At 36.2% G+C, this 16,165-nt stretch overlaps 1 protein-coding gene across 4 annotated transcripts in view; it reads left to right on the forward strand.

The window, feature by feature from the left end:
- The window catches only part of SPIRE1 (spire type actin nucleation factor 1), a 187,856-nt gene that overhangs the window by 91,641 nt on the left and 80,050 nt on the right, over window positions 1-16,165 (forward strand). For all 4 annotated transcript variants that reach the window (XM_059409150.1, XM_059409151.1, XM_059409152.1 and 1 more), the window contains one exon: window positions 802-927. In XM_059409150.1, the coding sequence (XP_059265133.1) occupies window positions 802-927 (126 nt within the window). The remainder of the gene's footprint in view (window positions 1-801; window positions 928-16,165) is intronic.

Raw genomic sequence — 16,165 nt, forward strand, 5'->3', positions numbered from 1 at the left:
CTTTTTTTAAGATTTTATTTATTTATTTGAGAGCGAGAGAGTGATTAAGAAAGAGAGCACTAGTTGGGGAAAAAGGGAGCAGAGGGAAAGGGAAAAGCAGACTCCCTGCTGAGTGGGGAGCTTGACAAGGGTTTCAGTCCTGGTACTGTAGGATTATGACCTGAGCAGAAGACAAATGCTTAACTGACTGAGCCACCCAGGCACCCATGTCTTTTTACTGCATTACACAATTCAGTATAAATTGGGATGAGCCTGGGCTTTAGAATCTTGTTAGACTATGTTTAATTCTTCTCTCTCATGTCAGCTTTCTGACTGTGGACAAGTCACGTGAATCCTCTTAGCCTCAGTTTCTTTTGCTATAAAATGGAGATAATTCAGGGTTACACTGAAGAGTAAATGCTATTATGCTGTATTATGACATGTCAAATACAAGTACTTGGCATGGTAAAAAAAAAAAAAAATGATAGCTATTAAAACACCTGTGTTATGATTAATACTCAGTAAATGGTAGTTCCCTTTCTGCTTGCAACTAAAATTTTACAAATGTCCTATCATTTTCAAATAGAAGCTAGCGAATTCTATGAAGTTCATCTGTGCTTTTGGATGTTTGTTAATAGAGCACTTTTTCCATATAATTGTGTAGATTTTACTGGTGGTTTTGTGATGCATTAGGCTTTGGATGCTGGGAACTGCCTTGCTGTCTGATATGAAAATATGAATATATGGGATATGTCTGTTTTTAAGGTACCAAAATCCCAAAATAATAAATGAGCATTATTATTTTATTTTCCTCTTCTGTAGTTATGTGCTGCTCATCTTCCAACTGCATCAGAGGCACCAAATCATTATCAGGCAGTATGTCGTGCACTGTTTGCAGAAACAATGGAACTGCATACGTTTCTGACTAAAATTAAGAGTGCAAAGGAGGTGAGTGCTACTATTTTTTTTATTGGCATTGTGAACAATTAACCTGAATTTTCTACACTTCCATCATAATATTTACAATATTTATTACCATCTTGTTGATGAGTGCTGAAAATTATTTAGGAAAGAATCAACTTAGGCAAAATTAATTAAATCTTTTTTTAATTGGAGTTGACATATAGTTGACATATATATAATATAAGATTGAACAATACTATATAGTACTCAGTGATCACCCTAAGTGTACTGTTAATCTCCCTCACATCTTCCCCTCTGGCAATCATCAGTTTGTTCTCTGTAGTTGAGAATATGTTTTTTTGTCTCTTTTTCCTTTATTCATCTGTTTTGTTTCTTAAATTCTACATGAGTGAAATCATATGGTATTTGTCTTCCTCTGACTTATTTGGCTTAGCATTATGCTCTCTAGATCCATCCATGTGGTTGCAAATGGCAAGATCTCATTCTTTTGTATGGCTGAGTAATACTCCATTCTATATCTGTACCACATCATCTTTATCCAGTTATTTATCTATGGACACTTGGGCTACTTCCATAATGTGGCTATTGTAAATAATGCTAGAGTAAACATAGGGGTGCATATATCTTTTTGAATTGGTGTTTTCCTATTTTTTGGGTTAATACCCACTAGTGGAATTACTGGATCGTGCAGTAATTCTATTTTTAATTTTTTGAGGAACTTCCATATTGTCTTCCACAGTGGCTGCAACAGTTTGCATTCCCACCAACAGTGTATAAGGGTTCTTTTTTCTCCACTTCCTTGCCAATGCCTGTTTTTTCTCGTATTTTTTATTTTAGCCATTCTGACAGATGTGAGGTGATATCTCATTGTGGGTTTGATTTTGCATTTCCCTGATGATGAGTGATGGTGAGGATCTTTTCATGTTTCTCTTGGCCATCTGGGTGTCTTTGGAGAGACATTTATGTCTTCTGCCCATTCTTTTTTTTTTTTTTTTTTTTAAGATTTTATTTATTTATTTGACAGAGAGAGATCACAAGTAGGCAGAGAGGCAGGCAGAGAGAGAGGAGGAAGCAGGCTCCCTGCTGAGCAGAGAGCCTGATGCGGGACTCGATCCCAGGACCCTGAGATCACGACCTGAGCCGAAGGCAGCGGCTTAACCCACTGAGCCACCCAGGCGCCCCTGCCCATTCTTTTAATTGGATTATTTGGGTGTTTTTTCCTGTGTTAGTTATATAAGTTGTTTATATACTTTGAATTCTAAACCTTTATTGAATATGTCATTTACAAATATCTTCCTCCATTTGTTACCTTGTCTTTTAGTTTTGTTGATTGTTTCCTTTACTGTGCAGAAGGTTTTATTTTGATATAATCCCAATTACTTATTTTTGCTCTTGTTTCTCTTGCCTCAAGAGACAAATCTCCAGGGGCACCTGGGTGGCTCAGTGGGTTAAAGCCTCTGCCTTCAGCTCAGGTCATGATCTCAGGGTCCTGGGATCGAGCCCCACATGGGACTCTCTGCACAGCGGGGAGCCTGCTTCCTTCTCTGTCTCTGCCTGCCTCTCTGCCTACTTGTGATCTCTGTCAAATAAATAAATAAGATCTTAAAAAAAAAAGAGAGAGAGAGAGAGACAAATCTCCAAAAATTTTGTTGTGGCCGATGTCAGCAAAATTACTGTCTGGGATTTTTATGGTTTCAGGTCTCACATTTAGGTCTTTAATGCATTTTGAGTTTATTTATGTATATGGTGAAAGACAGTAGTCCAAGTCTCTTTCTTTTGCACAGAACTGTCCAGTTTCCCCCAATACCATTTGTTGAAGAGACTCGTTTCCCATTGCATGCTCTTGTCTCCTTTGTCAAAGATTAATTGACCATATAATCATGGATTTATTTCTGGGTTTTCTATTCTGTTCTCTTCTATATATTTTTATCAGTGTCTATGCCAGTTCTGTACTGTTTTGATTACTGTAGCTTAATAGTATATCTTGATATTGGTGATTGTAATACTTTCAGTTTTGTTCTTCTTTTTCAAGATTGCTTTGGCTGTTGGAGGTCTTCTGTGGTTCTATATAAATTGTAGGATTATTTGTTTTAGTTCTGTGAAAAGTGCTATTGGTATTCTGATAGAAATTGCATTAAATTCTAGTTTTGTCAGAAGTGCTATTGGTATTTTGATAGAAATTGCATTAAATCTATAGATTGCTTTGGGTAATATGGACATTTTTAGCAATATTTGTTATTCCAATCCATGAGCATGGAATATCTTTCTATTTGTTTGTGTTGTCTTCATTTTCTTTCACAATTTTCAGAGTACAGATCTTTCACCTTATTTGTGTATTCCTAGGTATTTTATTATTTTTGGTGTCGTAAGTGGTATTGATTTTCTTTTCTTTTTGGGGGGATTGTTTTCTTAATTTCTCTCTCTGCTGCTTCATTATTAGTATATAGAAATGCAGCAGATTTCTGTACATTGAGTTTGTATCCTTTGCCTTACTAATTCATTTATCAGTTCTAGTACTTTTGGGGTGGAATCTTTAATGTTTTCTATATATAGTGTCATGTCATGTGCTAATGGTGAAAGTTTTACTTTTTCCTTACCAATTTTGATGCCTTTTATTCCTTTTTCTTGTCATATTGCTATGGCTAGGACTTCTAGGACTATGTTGAAAGAAAGTGGTGAGAGTGGACACGCTTGTGTTGTTCCTGATCTTAGGGGAAAAGATCTCAGTTTTCAGCATTGAGTATGATATTAGCTGTGGGTTTTTCATATATGGCCTTTCCCTGTAAATCTACTTTGTTGGTGATTTGTTATCATGCATGGATGTTTACTTTGTTAGATGCTTTTCTGCATCTGTTGAAGTGATCATATGGTTTTTATCCCGAACTTCTTGATGTGATATATCACATTGATTGATTCATGAATATTGAACCACTTTTGCTTCCTAGGAATAAATCCCACTTGATCATGGTGAATGACTTTTTTTACTGTATTGTTGGATTCTGTTTACTAGTACTTTGTTGAGGATTTTTTGCATCTCTGTTCATCAGAAATATTGGCCTATAGTTCTCTTTTTTTGTGGTGTCTTTATTTGGTTTTGGTGTTAGGGTAATGCTGGCCTCATAGAATGAATCTGGAAGCTTTCCTTCTATTTTCTGGCGGTAGTTTGAGAAGAATGTATATTAACTCTTCTTTACATGTTTGATAGAATTTACTTATGAAGCTGTCTGGTCCTGGGCTTTTGTTTGCTGGGAGTTTTTAAATAATGTACTCAATTTCATCGCTGGTAATTCATCTGTTCGAATTTTCTGTCTTCCTAATTCAGTTTTGGGAGGTTGTATGTTTATAGGAATTTATGCATTTCTTTCAGATTGTCCAATTTGTTGGCATATAATTTTTGATAATATTTTCTTGTTCTTTGTATTTCTGTGGTTTCAATTGTTATTTTTTCTCTTTCATTTCTGATTTTGTTAAAAATTAATTTGTTCTTAATTTTTTAACCTATTGTTTAAATGAAGGTGGGTGAATCCATTTTATAAAACAGATTTTTGTAAAGCTTCATTACAAATGAGAAACAAAATGCTACTGATTTAGTTCTGTTTCCTGTATAACTTGCTTCTCACCATCTTTCTGCCACTCTTTCAATTTTAAAAGCTATAATATCTTTTGGGGGAAGGGATAAAGACTCAGGAAGGAGACTACACATTTGATAATTTAAATATTTTATGTTGCATTTGGATAAATATTTAATGGAGCTGATTGGAATTAATATAGCTGATAATCTCATTTTTCCTATTTTCTTTCATTATTATTCTTCAGTGTCTGAGAGTTAAACTGTTATGTGTAGAGTCCAAAGAGAAACACTCTAATTTATTTACATGTTGAATCACCATATTGTACATCATACAGATGGTTGTGAAGATTCATGAGATCTATATAAAGCAGCATAGCATCTGGCACATAGTAGGAACTCAGTATATGATAGGTGGTGGTTATCATTTCTTTTAGGACTAAAGTACAGAATTTATCTGAAGCACTAGTTTAAACCTTACGATGACAGAGTTTAAGGAGGGATACAGTAGGATGTGTAAGAGTATAAAGAAAATGTTAACCTATACTAGCCTACTAAGACTAATTAATTTGCTCTGGTAGTGACAGATGTGTCATCCAGAACAACCTTAAAGAAATCCATTTTATATGTATGAATAAGAGCTCTGAGCATTCCTTTTCTGTCCTAGGCTGGATGCTGCTCATAGTTTGTCTTTTTGTTATAGGCCAATGAAAAGCTGTGTTTATTTTTTTTTTAGGTTTTATAGAGTTAGACCAAGATGAAAGCCTTCAAGGGTGGGAAAGGGTGAACTATGTGTTATTTGATAAATAATTATAAATACACTATGGGCTAGCTTTTCCTCTTGGACAGAACCAGAGGATGTAAGATCCAATTAAATGCTTCGGAGTAAACATCCAAAAGTACATCTTCAATTAAGGTTTAGTAGGAAAGATTACCTTTAAAGCTTGTCATTGTCTTCCCCAGCTTGTTAAGTTTGAGATTGCCTTCTCCAGAGAAACAAGTGTTATTTTTAGGGTATAAGTATAGTCCTATGGGGTTAATAGAGTAAATTAAATGCACTGTTGAAGTCCTTTTAACGCGTACTTCTGAGCTTTAAGAATCATGTTAATAAGTGTTTTTTTCTATTATGTTCCAGTAAGCTAAAAAAAAAATTTTTTTTGCTCTCGATTAGAACTTTGTCAAACACATTCCATGAAAGAAATTTAAACATTTTCAGAATTTATTTAAATAAAAATCTCAGAAGCAGAGTAAAACAACAGTGGCTGATGGTTGTGTGGCAGTACCCACAGAGACTGGACTGGCGCTGACCGAGGCTGGGGCCCCTGAGCCCGTTCCTGCCCCATCTCATCACGTCATCCTCTGGCACCATCCCAGATTTAGCTCTCTGCAGACTCTGGTTCTGTCCTGTTTTCTCATCTCCTACTCTGTTTCCTTACTTTTTCCATTTTTCTCTCTGGAAACTGCTCCATTTTTAGAGAGGACTCCTCAGGGCCCTCAGGCTCTTCTCAGAATGCTCCCTTCCCTGAGGGTAGTGCTTTCTGCTGCTTCCCTCTCTTGGGAAGCTGCTCTCTGGCATAGCTTCCTATCTCTGCCCTGCAGGGATTGGTAGGTATGAAGGTTGGTAAAATTCTCTCTCTCCTCTACTGCTTCCAAACAACGGCTCTTCTTGTACAGAAAACCCGTGCTGTCCACTTATGTTATTTTTTTTCCGACTGTTTGGTATAGATTTTATTGATCGATTATTTCTGACACATACATTTCCAAATATTTAGGCAGAATAGAAAATTGTTCTTTTAATATACTGTCTGATTTTCTGTAAAGGAAAAATATATATTTAAAAATATAGTTAAAATGTATAATATACATTTAAATATTTCCATATATCATTATACATATATACATAATATATTATTATATATTATGTATAAGGGTAATGCATATTTATATATATTTATATAATGTATAAATTATATATAATGTATATATTATATAATATATAGAATATATAATACATTATATATAATATACATTAAATATCTCAAAATATATTTATATCTCCAAGTTTTGGGGTTTTTTCCCCCAATTGCATGCTTAACATTATTTATTTTATAATTATTATAATAATATAATTTATATAAATTTATATAATTTATATAAAGTTATAATTACTTATTTTTAATTATTTATTTTAATTAACTTATTTTTTATTATTATGTTCAATTAGCCAGCCTATAGTACATCATTAGTTTTTGATGTAGTGTTCAACGATTCATTAGTTGTGTACCCAACAGTCATCTGCCACCATCTTGTGTGATTTCTTTGATAAAAGAAACTATAGATCTGTATCCTTGACTTCCCCTCTACTTCACTACTCTGCTTACCTGAACACACTTAAGGCCTTGTAAGCACCTGTGATTATTCTACCTTGGAAATCCTGGACTCTCATTCCCCCTTCCTAACTGTAACCTCTGCCCCATCGGAGCTCTAGCCCTCACTGCCATCTGAGACCATCTTCCAGTCTCTTGACTCCCCCATTTTTCTCCCAGTTTACCAGCCCTTCCTGGATGTACTTCCTTTCCTGGGTGGACTTTCAGTCACTTTATCAGGAGTTCGGGTCATATGTCCAACCTGGATCTTTACAGTAGCCTCCCACCAGTCGCCTCATCATTGTGAATCCTCTTCATCAGTTTCATTTTTCACAATTGTCCATGAATGGTTCTTGTCATCATAGGTCTGACCCAAGGAGTCCAGCCCAGGCCCCTCCCTATGTGTGACCATAGGCTTTCATAGGCTAGGTGAAACTGCCCTCCCACATTTGACTTGGTACACAGCCAGAGTTCTGCACCCTGGCTTTCGTGAGGGAATGGCAAGGCAATTGAGCATCCCCTCTGGGCCAGCCATACTCATCCACACCTGCATCCCTAGCCCAGGCGCCTTCACCAAGGCCTTGACTAACATGCTTTCCTCCCCTGTAAGTCAGAACTTTCTCTTCTATCCTTTCTTTACCTCCCACCAGGCCTCTCAGGTCCATAAAATGGTGAGAGCGTTTCTTGGTATTCTTTAAATTGAACATAAAAATTCATTTACTAATCTTGATAAGGTAAGTTTTAAAATATATGTGGAAATCCTGACACTTAAGAACATTCTGTACCATTTAATTACAGATTTTATATTACACAAATTGCTTGTCAGCCATGAGGTTTTGGAAGTAAACTGTTATCGTGGTCCAGATGGATTTTTTTGCCCTTTGCAATGTATGTTGCTTTCTTCAAATTACGATTATTTCCATATGTGTTCATGTATGTATGGTGGCCATTTTAAGAGCACTAAATTCACACTCATAGTAAAATACTCTGTTAATATGTTTTTTTCTAAAGATCTTAAAATACTTTATACAGGCATACTTCATTGCATTTCACAGATACTGTGGGTTTTGTTTATTTTTCAGAAGTTAAAGATTTGTGGCAACCCTGTGTCAAGCAAGTCTATCAATAACATTTTTCCAACAGTATTTGCTCACTTCTTGTCTCCATGTGACATTTAGTAGTTCTTGCAGTATTTCAGAATTTTTCATTCTTGTCATATTTGCTATGGTGATCTGTGATGAGTTATCATTAATGTTACTATTGTAATTGTTTTAGGGCACCACAAACTGCCCAGATAAGACAGCAAACTTAATTGATAAAGGTGTATTCTGCCTATTCCACCAACTGGCTGTTCCCCATCTCTTTCTCTCTCCTTGGGCATCCCTATTCCCTGAGACACAATAATATTGACATTAGGCCAATAAATAACCCTGTAAGGGCCAGTAAGTGTTCAAGTGAAAGGGAAAGTTGCATGGTTCTCACTTTAAATCAAAAAGCTAGAAATGATTAAGCTTAATGAGGGAGGCATATCAAAAGCTGAGATAAGCTAAAAGATAGGCCTCTTGTACCAGTTAGCCAAGTTGTGAATGCAAAGGGAAAGTTCTTAAAAGAAATGAAAATGCTACTCCAGTGTATATATATTAATTAAGAAAGCAAATGCTGTTATGGAGAAAGTTTTAATGGTCTGGGTAGATCAAACAACATTCCCTAAAGCCAAAGCCTAATCCAGAGCCAGGCCCTAACTTTTCAGTTCTTTGAAGCTAAGAGAGGGGAAGAGGATGCAGAAGAAAAGTTCGAAACAAGTAGAGATTGATTCATGAAGTTTACGGAAAGAAACCATCTCCATAACATAAAAGTAGAAGTTGAACTAGCAAGTGTCGCTATAGCTACAGCAAGTTACCTAGAAGGTCTAGCTAAGATAGTTGTTCTTCTGTTGGAGAAAGATGCCGTCTAGGACTTTCACAGCTAGAGAAGAAAAATCAGTGCCTGACTTCAAAGCTTCAAAGGACGGGCTGACTCCCTTGTTCATTGCTCATACAGCTGATGACTTTCCATTGAAGCCAGTGCTCATTTACCACTGTGAAAATCCTAGGGCCCGTAAGAATTATTCTGTATCTACTCTGCCTGTGCTTTATAAATGGAACAACGAAGCCTGAATAACAACATAACTGTTTACAGCATGGTTGACAAAATATTTTAAGCCCACTGTTAGGACCTATTTAAAAAAAAAAAAGATTCCTTTCAAAATATTACTGTGTCCTGACTGGCCACCCTAAAGCTTTGATAGAGATGTCCAATGAGATTAATGTTGTTTTCATGCCTCCTAACACAACATCTATCCTGCAGCTCATAGATCAAGGAATAATTTTAACTTTCAAGTCTTCTTATTACTTGAGAAATACATTTTATAAGGCTCTAGCTACAATAAATAGGGATGCCTCCTGTGGCTCTGGACAGAGTCAATCGAAAACCTTCTAGGAAGGATTCCCCATTCTAAATGCCATTAAAAACATTCATGGGGAGAGGTCAAAACATCAACACTACCAGGAGTTTGGAAGAAGTTGATTCCAGCTGTCATGGATGACTTTGAGGGGTTCAGGACTTCAGTGGAAGTAGTAACTACAGATGTGGTGGGAATAAGAGAACTAGAATTGGAAGTGGAGCCCTGAAAATGTGACTGAATTGCTGTAATCTCACTGTAATGAAACTTTAATGGGGGAGGAATTGCTTCTTATGAATAAACAGAGGATGTGGTTTATAAAAAATTGTTTTACTTAAGTGAAGTAGGGCACACAATATTACATTAGTTTCAGGGTACAGCATAGTGATTGGACATCTGTATATGTTATGCTTTGCTCACCACAAATGTAGTGACCATCTGTCACCACACAACACTATTATAATATCAGAGAGTGGGGTTTTTTGTGATGGAAACTATACCTGGCTGTGAATATTGTTGAAATGACAACAAAGGACTTAGAGTATTACATAAACATCGTTGATAACGCAACAATGGGGTTTGAGAGGACTGACTCCAGTTTGGAAAGAAGTTCTACTGCGAGTAAAATGCTATCAAACAGCATCACTTACTACAGAGAAGTTGTGAAAGGAACAGTCACTTGATGCAGCAAATTCTAGTGTTGTCTTATTTTAAGAAATAGTCACAGCCACCCCAGCCTTCAGCAGTCACCACCCTGATCAGTCAGCAGCCCAGAGCAGCAAGGGAAGGACCCTCTGCCAACAAAAAGATTATGACTTGCTGAAAGTTCAGATGATATTTAGCATTTTTTAAGAATAAAGTATTTTTAAATCAAGGTATATCCATTGTCTTTCTAGATATAACACTATTACACACTTAATAGACTGAAAAGAGTTCAAATATTTGTATGTACTAGGAAAAATATTCATGTGACTCAAAAATATTCATGTGACTCACACTTTGATATTTGCTTTATTGTGGTGGGCTGGAACCAAACCCACAATATCTCTGGGGTATGCCTATACATTTTAAGAATCAGACAGCATTTCTTCTGTACCTTGAGTTGGTATATATCAAGCAGAATTTTCAAAGTGATAACCTCTGATTTAACAAGTTGATTATCTGATCATCAGTGATGTTTCACACTGCCTTGTACCTGCATGTGTATATGCGTGTGTGTGTATGTGTGTGTGTATAAAAGTAGGGTAAAATCTTAGTATCAAAACATTTGAGCTCCGTAGCTAATAATCCTGATTTCATCGACTGAAAGTACTTCACATTAAATTTCTTATACTCAGTTGGCCAGTTTATTAAAATATAAGTAAAACCCATCATCTATTCCCAAGTGTTATAGTTGTTCTGTGACATAGTAATTATGTTTATTAGACTTGGCTTACTTTACAAAGCACAGGGCTTTGTAGTTCATCATCTATTTATTTAGAAAGCAAATTCATTTTCATTCTAATCTTTTCATGATGTGATGATTTCGTTCTTAAACAATGAATGAGATCCATTAAGGTTATTCTGTGAATGATAGAAAAGTTTTAGATAGGCCCTGCTGTTAACTGTGTCTCAAAGGCAATTTGATATCCTTGAAAGTAAGTACGTATTACTGTGTCTCATAAGCAATTTGATATCCTTGTATGTAATTATAGATGGAGGGACTGGCTAAGCAATCCATTTAGTGCATCAGGTTGTATGAAAGAAGAGACAGCCTGTGCCCTACCACCGCCCCAACCCCACCAGCCACCGCCCCAACCCTGCCACCGCCCCAGCCCTACCAGCAAATGTGGCTGGTGAGCATGTAGGCTGGGGAGTGGAGAATTTAGCTTGGCAATTTCGAATGTAAGCTTTTTATCGGAAAAAAGGAAGTTACATAAATGGTAGTGTCCTTTATTCCATTGCTCTCTAGGTAGTGTTTGATCTTCAGTCCCTGGTTATTATTATTGATTGAAATTATCAGTTCCTCAAACTATAATCCCTACTGCTTTCCTGTATTATATACCTACAGCTATAAAGTGACCTCTGTTGCTTCCTCCATTTAATCCTCATGAGTAATCCTGTGACTCCTACTTTGCTGCTTGACAAACTGAGGCTTAGAGAGATTAGGGACTAACATAGAAATAAACTCTCAAACTTCTGATGCCAGCGTTTCCATCTTCATCCCCGTGAAGGTGTTCTAATGTATAATTGCTGTTTTCCTATAAGAACAGTCACATAGAGTATTAGAACAAAGTTGAAGGGAGTTCCTGAAGGAAAATGTAGATGTATACATTAATACAGGCTTCTGAGTGGGATTGGAAAGAAGTTTGTAGGAACTAGAGAATAAAATTTTGGAGCTGGGAGAGAAGAACTTGTGTGTTTGTGTGTGTGTGTGTGTGTCTTGTCTGTCTGTCTGTCTTACACGTGCACACAAATGGGAAAGGGATGGCAGGAGGGGAAGGTATCATGTTAAGTTTAGGTACAAATAATATGAAGATGGGAGATGGGAAAAGACAGGAGCATCATAGAAATGTCAAGACTGAAATAAAATAATTTTAAGATTAGTAGAAGTCAGTTGATTTTATTCCAGTATGTTCCTAACATGTTCTAACCATCATTGCCTTTTGGTTGAGAGTGTGTAGCATGCTTGACCCCGCACCCCAATTCTGCAGTAAATACATTGTTTCACAGTAGTGGTATAATTTTATTTACTGTAGTAGAAAAGGAAAAAGCTGGTGTATCAGAAAACTATAGTATATAAAAGGAGTAGGTTGCTGGGAGGGGGGAGGTATTGAGAGAGTGGTTGGGTTATATACATCAGGGACGGTATGTGCTATGGTGAGTGCTGTGAAATGTGTAAACCTGGTGATTCACAGACCTGTACCCCTGGGGCAAAGAACATATTATACATCAATAACAATAATTAATAAAAAATTGCACAAAAAAGAGTATTTTAATGGAAGAATCCTTTTTTTAAGCAAATAACTCACTTTAAAATTTATATTTATAATATTTATATTAATAGTGATCATTTTTTAAAAGCCCAGTATGGTTGGCGAACCATTTTATTTCACTCATTATTCATGTGACTTACATCACATAGCCTTTGCTAGATTTCTCTCCACTTATCTTTAGAAAGGGAGGAGAGGGCATTTAGATACGCTAAGACTCCTCCAGTCATAAACTTTTCTGCAGAAAGTAGTTCATGGAACTAAATTTTTGTTTTATTCATTCTCATTTTTGTAACAGTTTTATTGTATAGGCAAAAAATATACAGACAAACATTTTAAGTGTATGCCCAGTAAAATTTGCTATGAAGTTTTTATTTATCATTTTATAATATATTTCATACTGTTTTAAACTTGAGTTGGATTCTGTAGGAAAGCAATTCAGTGTTGTAGATTTTAAAGGAAAGCTCAATATTGACATTACTACTATACTGATATCAGCAGCCACTAAAAATTCTGTATTTAAAAATGAATGTTAAAGGCGTACCTGGGTGTCTCAGTGGGTTAAAGCCTGTGCCTTCGGCTCAGGTTATGATCCCAGGGTCCTGGGATCGAGCCCCGCATCAGGCTCTCTGCTTAGCGGGGAGCCTGCTTCCCCCATCTCTCTGTCTGCCTCTCTGCCTGCTTGTGATCTCTGTCTGTCAAATAAATTAAAAAATTAAAAAATAAATAAATAAAAATAAAAATGAATGGTAAAAAAAAAGTCCCAGTAAAGAAGAAATTCCTGATACAATATTAGTCATAAATGAACAAACAGTAAAAATAATTGAGATTTGTGAAACATTATATGTTCATATTATTGCAGTAAGAACGTATATTAGAAGGCATTTAAAATAGACTTTAAAGCTGTAATTTCTGGGGGCGCCTGGGTGGCTCAGTTGGTTAAGTATCCGACTCTTTATTTTGGCTCAGGTCATGATCTCTGGGTGGTGAGATCGAGCCCCTTTGGGTATGGAGCCTGCTTAAGATTGTTTTACTTCCTCCCTCTGCTCCTACCCCCACTCTCATGTGCATGCACTTTTTCTTTCTCTCTAAAAAAATAAAAATAAAGTCTTAATTTCTGTTTTTTAGGAAATTGTATACTCAACGTGATGAAACTTTCTCTCCCCTTGCGCTTTCTTGTGTCATATACATAAACAACCCAAGGACTAAAGCAGAATATTCCAAACATTTTGATCTTTAAGGGATAAGATGTCTATATAGTTAACTCATCTTAGATTTCTTCAGAGGCAGCTTCTACAGGTGTCATCTTCTGATTATCTGATTATAATGATCTTCCATCTCTTCTCAAATGTGGTGCTTAATTTGTTTCTTACTGACATCTTAAACTCCCCTTATAAATCTTGTCTTCATTCACCATTTTGATTATGGTCTTTTATTTGCATCCTTCAGGCCTAAGCTGAAAGTAGCCTCAGGTCTCCTCTCTGTACTCTTATATATATTTATCACACTCAGTCTTTTTCTTTAAAATCAGTTATCCTGTTTATTTCCTTCCTCACAGCTATCACAGTTTTCTTACTCATTGGTGTCTGCCAACTAGAAAATTATCTCACCAAGAGCAGAGACCTTTTTTCTCTAATTCACTGCTGTATCCCAGTATAAAAGGGCCTCTGTAAATAGTTGATCAGTGTTGAATGAATTAGAGAACCTGTGGTTCAGCTACCATAGATCTTCTTTCATGCCAGCTATCTTGAATCTTGGTCCCCTGACACTCTTGACTTGTCTCCAGAATGCAGAGCCTCCTTCATGTTCTCACTGCTTTGTGCCTTCCTCTGTAGGCACAAAGCAGTGCCTGGGCCATAGCAGCACCTCCTGATGTTATTTCTCTTTTCATATGCAGTCTGCCCACCAGCATTATGCCCCTATGTGAAGATCTTGTTGGATACTTGGTACTTGTAGGTAGAAAGTTTAGACTTGTAGGTAGAAAGTGACATAGGGAAGCATTCACAATCAGGCCCTGATTTTACTTTCTGGACTCTTCATTCACTGTACACATATGCACCCTCTCTTCCAGTCCCTGAGCACCCAGGGGCTCCTTATTTGCCTGAATTGCCTCTTTCCCCTCTTCTTTCACTTAGAAAATGCTTACTTATTCTTACAACCTAACTCAAATGTCTACTATTCTGAAATGGTTTTTCTGATTTAATTTCTATATTATTTTCTGTATTCATTCACAGAGTGGTCAGGTTTTGCTACTAGGACTTATCATAGTACACTGTAATTACTGTTATAATAAATTATAATGAATTAGCTGCTTATGGTGATGCAAAGAATTGGGATTAGTGTACTTTTTAATGTTTTAGAAATAATGACAAACTACAAAAATGGATCTTGAGATGGGAGGTGAGGAAAATATGAAAGATGTGTCTATAAACCTCAACATGGGAGAAGCAGTGAGGGCACTGGGTGGTTTTGTCAAAGTTTGAGAGAACGTAACAGCTATACTTAACTGTCACAAATGCTCTTGAGTAAAGAAGCACTCAATTTCAGAACTAGAATCAGTTGGCAAAATTCATTCATGTATACAACAGATACTTGATGTGCCTCCTGTGTGATAGGTGCCACTGTAGTTAATAATAGCTAGCATTTATTCCATACTTTACTCTGTGTTAGATTCTGCTCTAAGATTTATACATCCATTAATTCATGTAGTTCTCGCAATGAGCTCTGTATAAAGTGCCATTATTACTTCCATTTTTATTGGGGACACAATAATGAATGAGATAAACATGGTTTCTGTCCTCATAGAAGTTACACTCAAGTAGAAATAACAGTATAAGAGCAGCCATTCCAACATAAGGTGACATAAGGTGACTGTGATGAGGGCCACTGTGGAAGCACCTAAGGAGAGCACCTAACCTAAGGAAGGAAACATTTTATTTCCTGTGCAAATGCAAATAGCTACAACTGTTTTAAATTAGCATTATGCCTAAACTGGTGAATCATTAAATTCTACTCCTGAAATTAATAATACAGTATATGTGATCTAAATTGGTTTTAAATAAAGAATTAAAAAAAAAAAAAATAGAGGCACCTGGGTGGCTCAGTTGGTTTAGCCTCTGCCTTTGGCCCAGCTCATGATCTCAGAGTCCTGGGATTAAGAGGCCCATATCAAACTTCCTGCTCAATAGGGAGTCTTCTTCTCCCTCTCCCCCTCCTCATGCTCTCTCTCTCACTTGCTCACTGTCTCAAATAAATAAATAAAAATCTTTTAAAAAATAAAATAAAAGTAGCATTATGCCAAGATATCCAAGTCCAAGAAACATAGAGAGTTCCAAACAAGATGAACCCAAGGAAGCCACATCACGGCACATAGTTGCTGAGTGCATAATTAAAATGTCAAAGGTTAAAGAAAGAATCTTAAAAGTAGCCAGAGAGAAAACAAAAAGTTACCTGCAAGGGAAAACCTATAAAGCTATCTTATCAGCTGATTTTTCAGCAGAAAGGGCAGGCCAGAAGGGAATTCTCTACAACCAAGAATACTGCGAGGTTATCATTCAGATTTGAAGGAGAGATAATTTCCCAGGCAAACAAAAGATAAAGTTTATCACCACCAAACAAGACTTAAAAGAAATGTTAAAGGAACTCCTTCAAGTGTAAAGGAGATAGCTGTAATTAGACATGAGAAAATTATGAATAAAAAGATATAAAATACGATAACATGGAAAAAGGAATAAAAAGAGAAGAGAAGGGGGAAAAAGATTTTTTTCTCTTTTTGTTTTTCAAGAATGTGTTTGAACATAAATAACCATCAAATTAATATAGATTGCTGTTTCCTTAGGTTGTTATGTATGAGCTTCATGGTAACAAACTCAAAACCTATGCTATGTAGACAAAAAATAAAGAGAAAGAAAGACAA

This window comes from Mustela nigripes, chromosome 8 (genome assembly GCF_022355385.1).
Source record: "Mustela nigripes isolate SB6536 chromosome 8, MUSNIG.SB6536, whole genome shotgun sequence".
NCBI classification, from domain to species: domain Eukaryota; kingdom Metazoa; phylum Chordata; class Mammalia; order Carnivora; family Mustelidae; genus Mustela; species Mustela nigripes.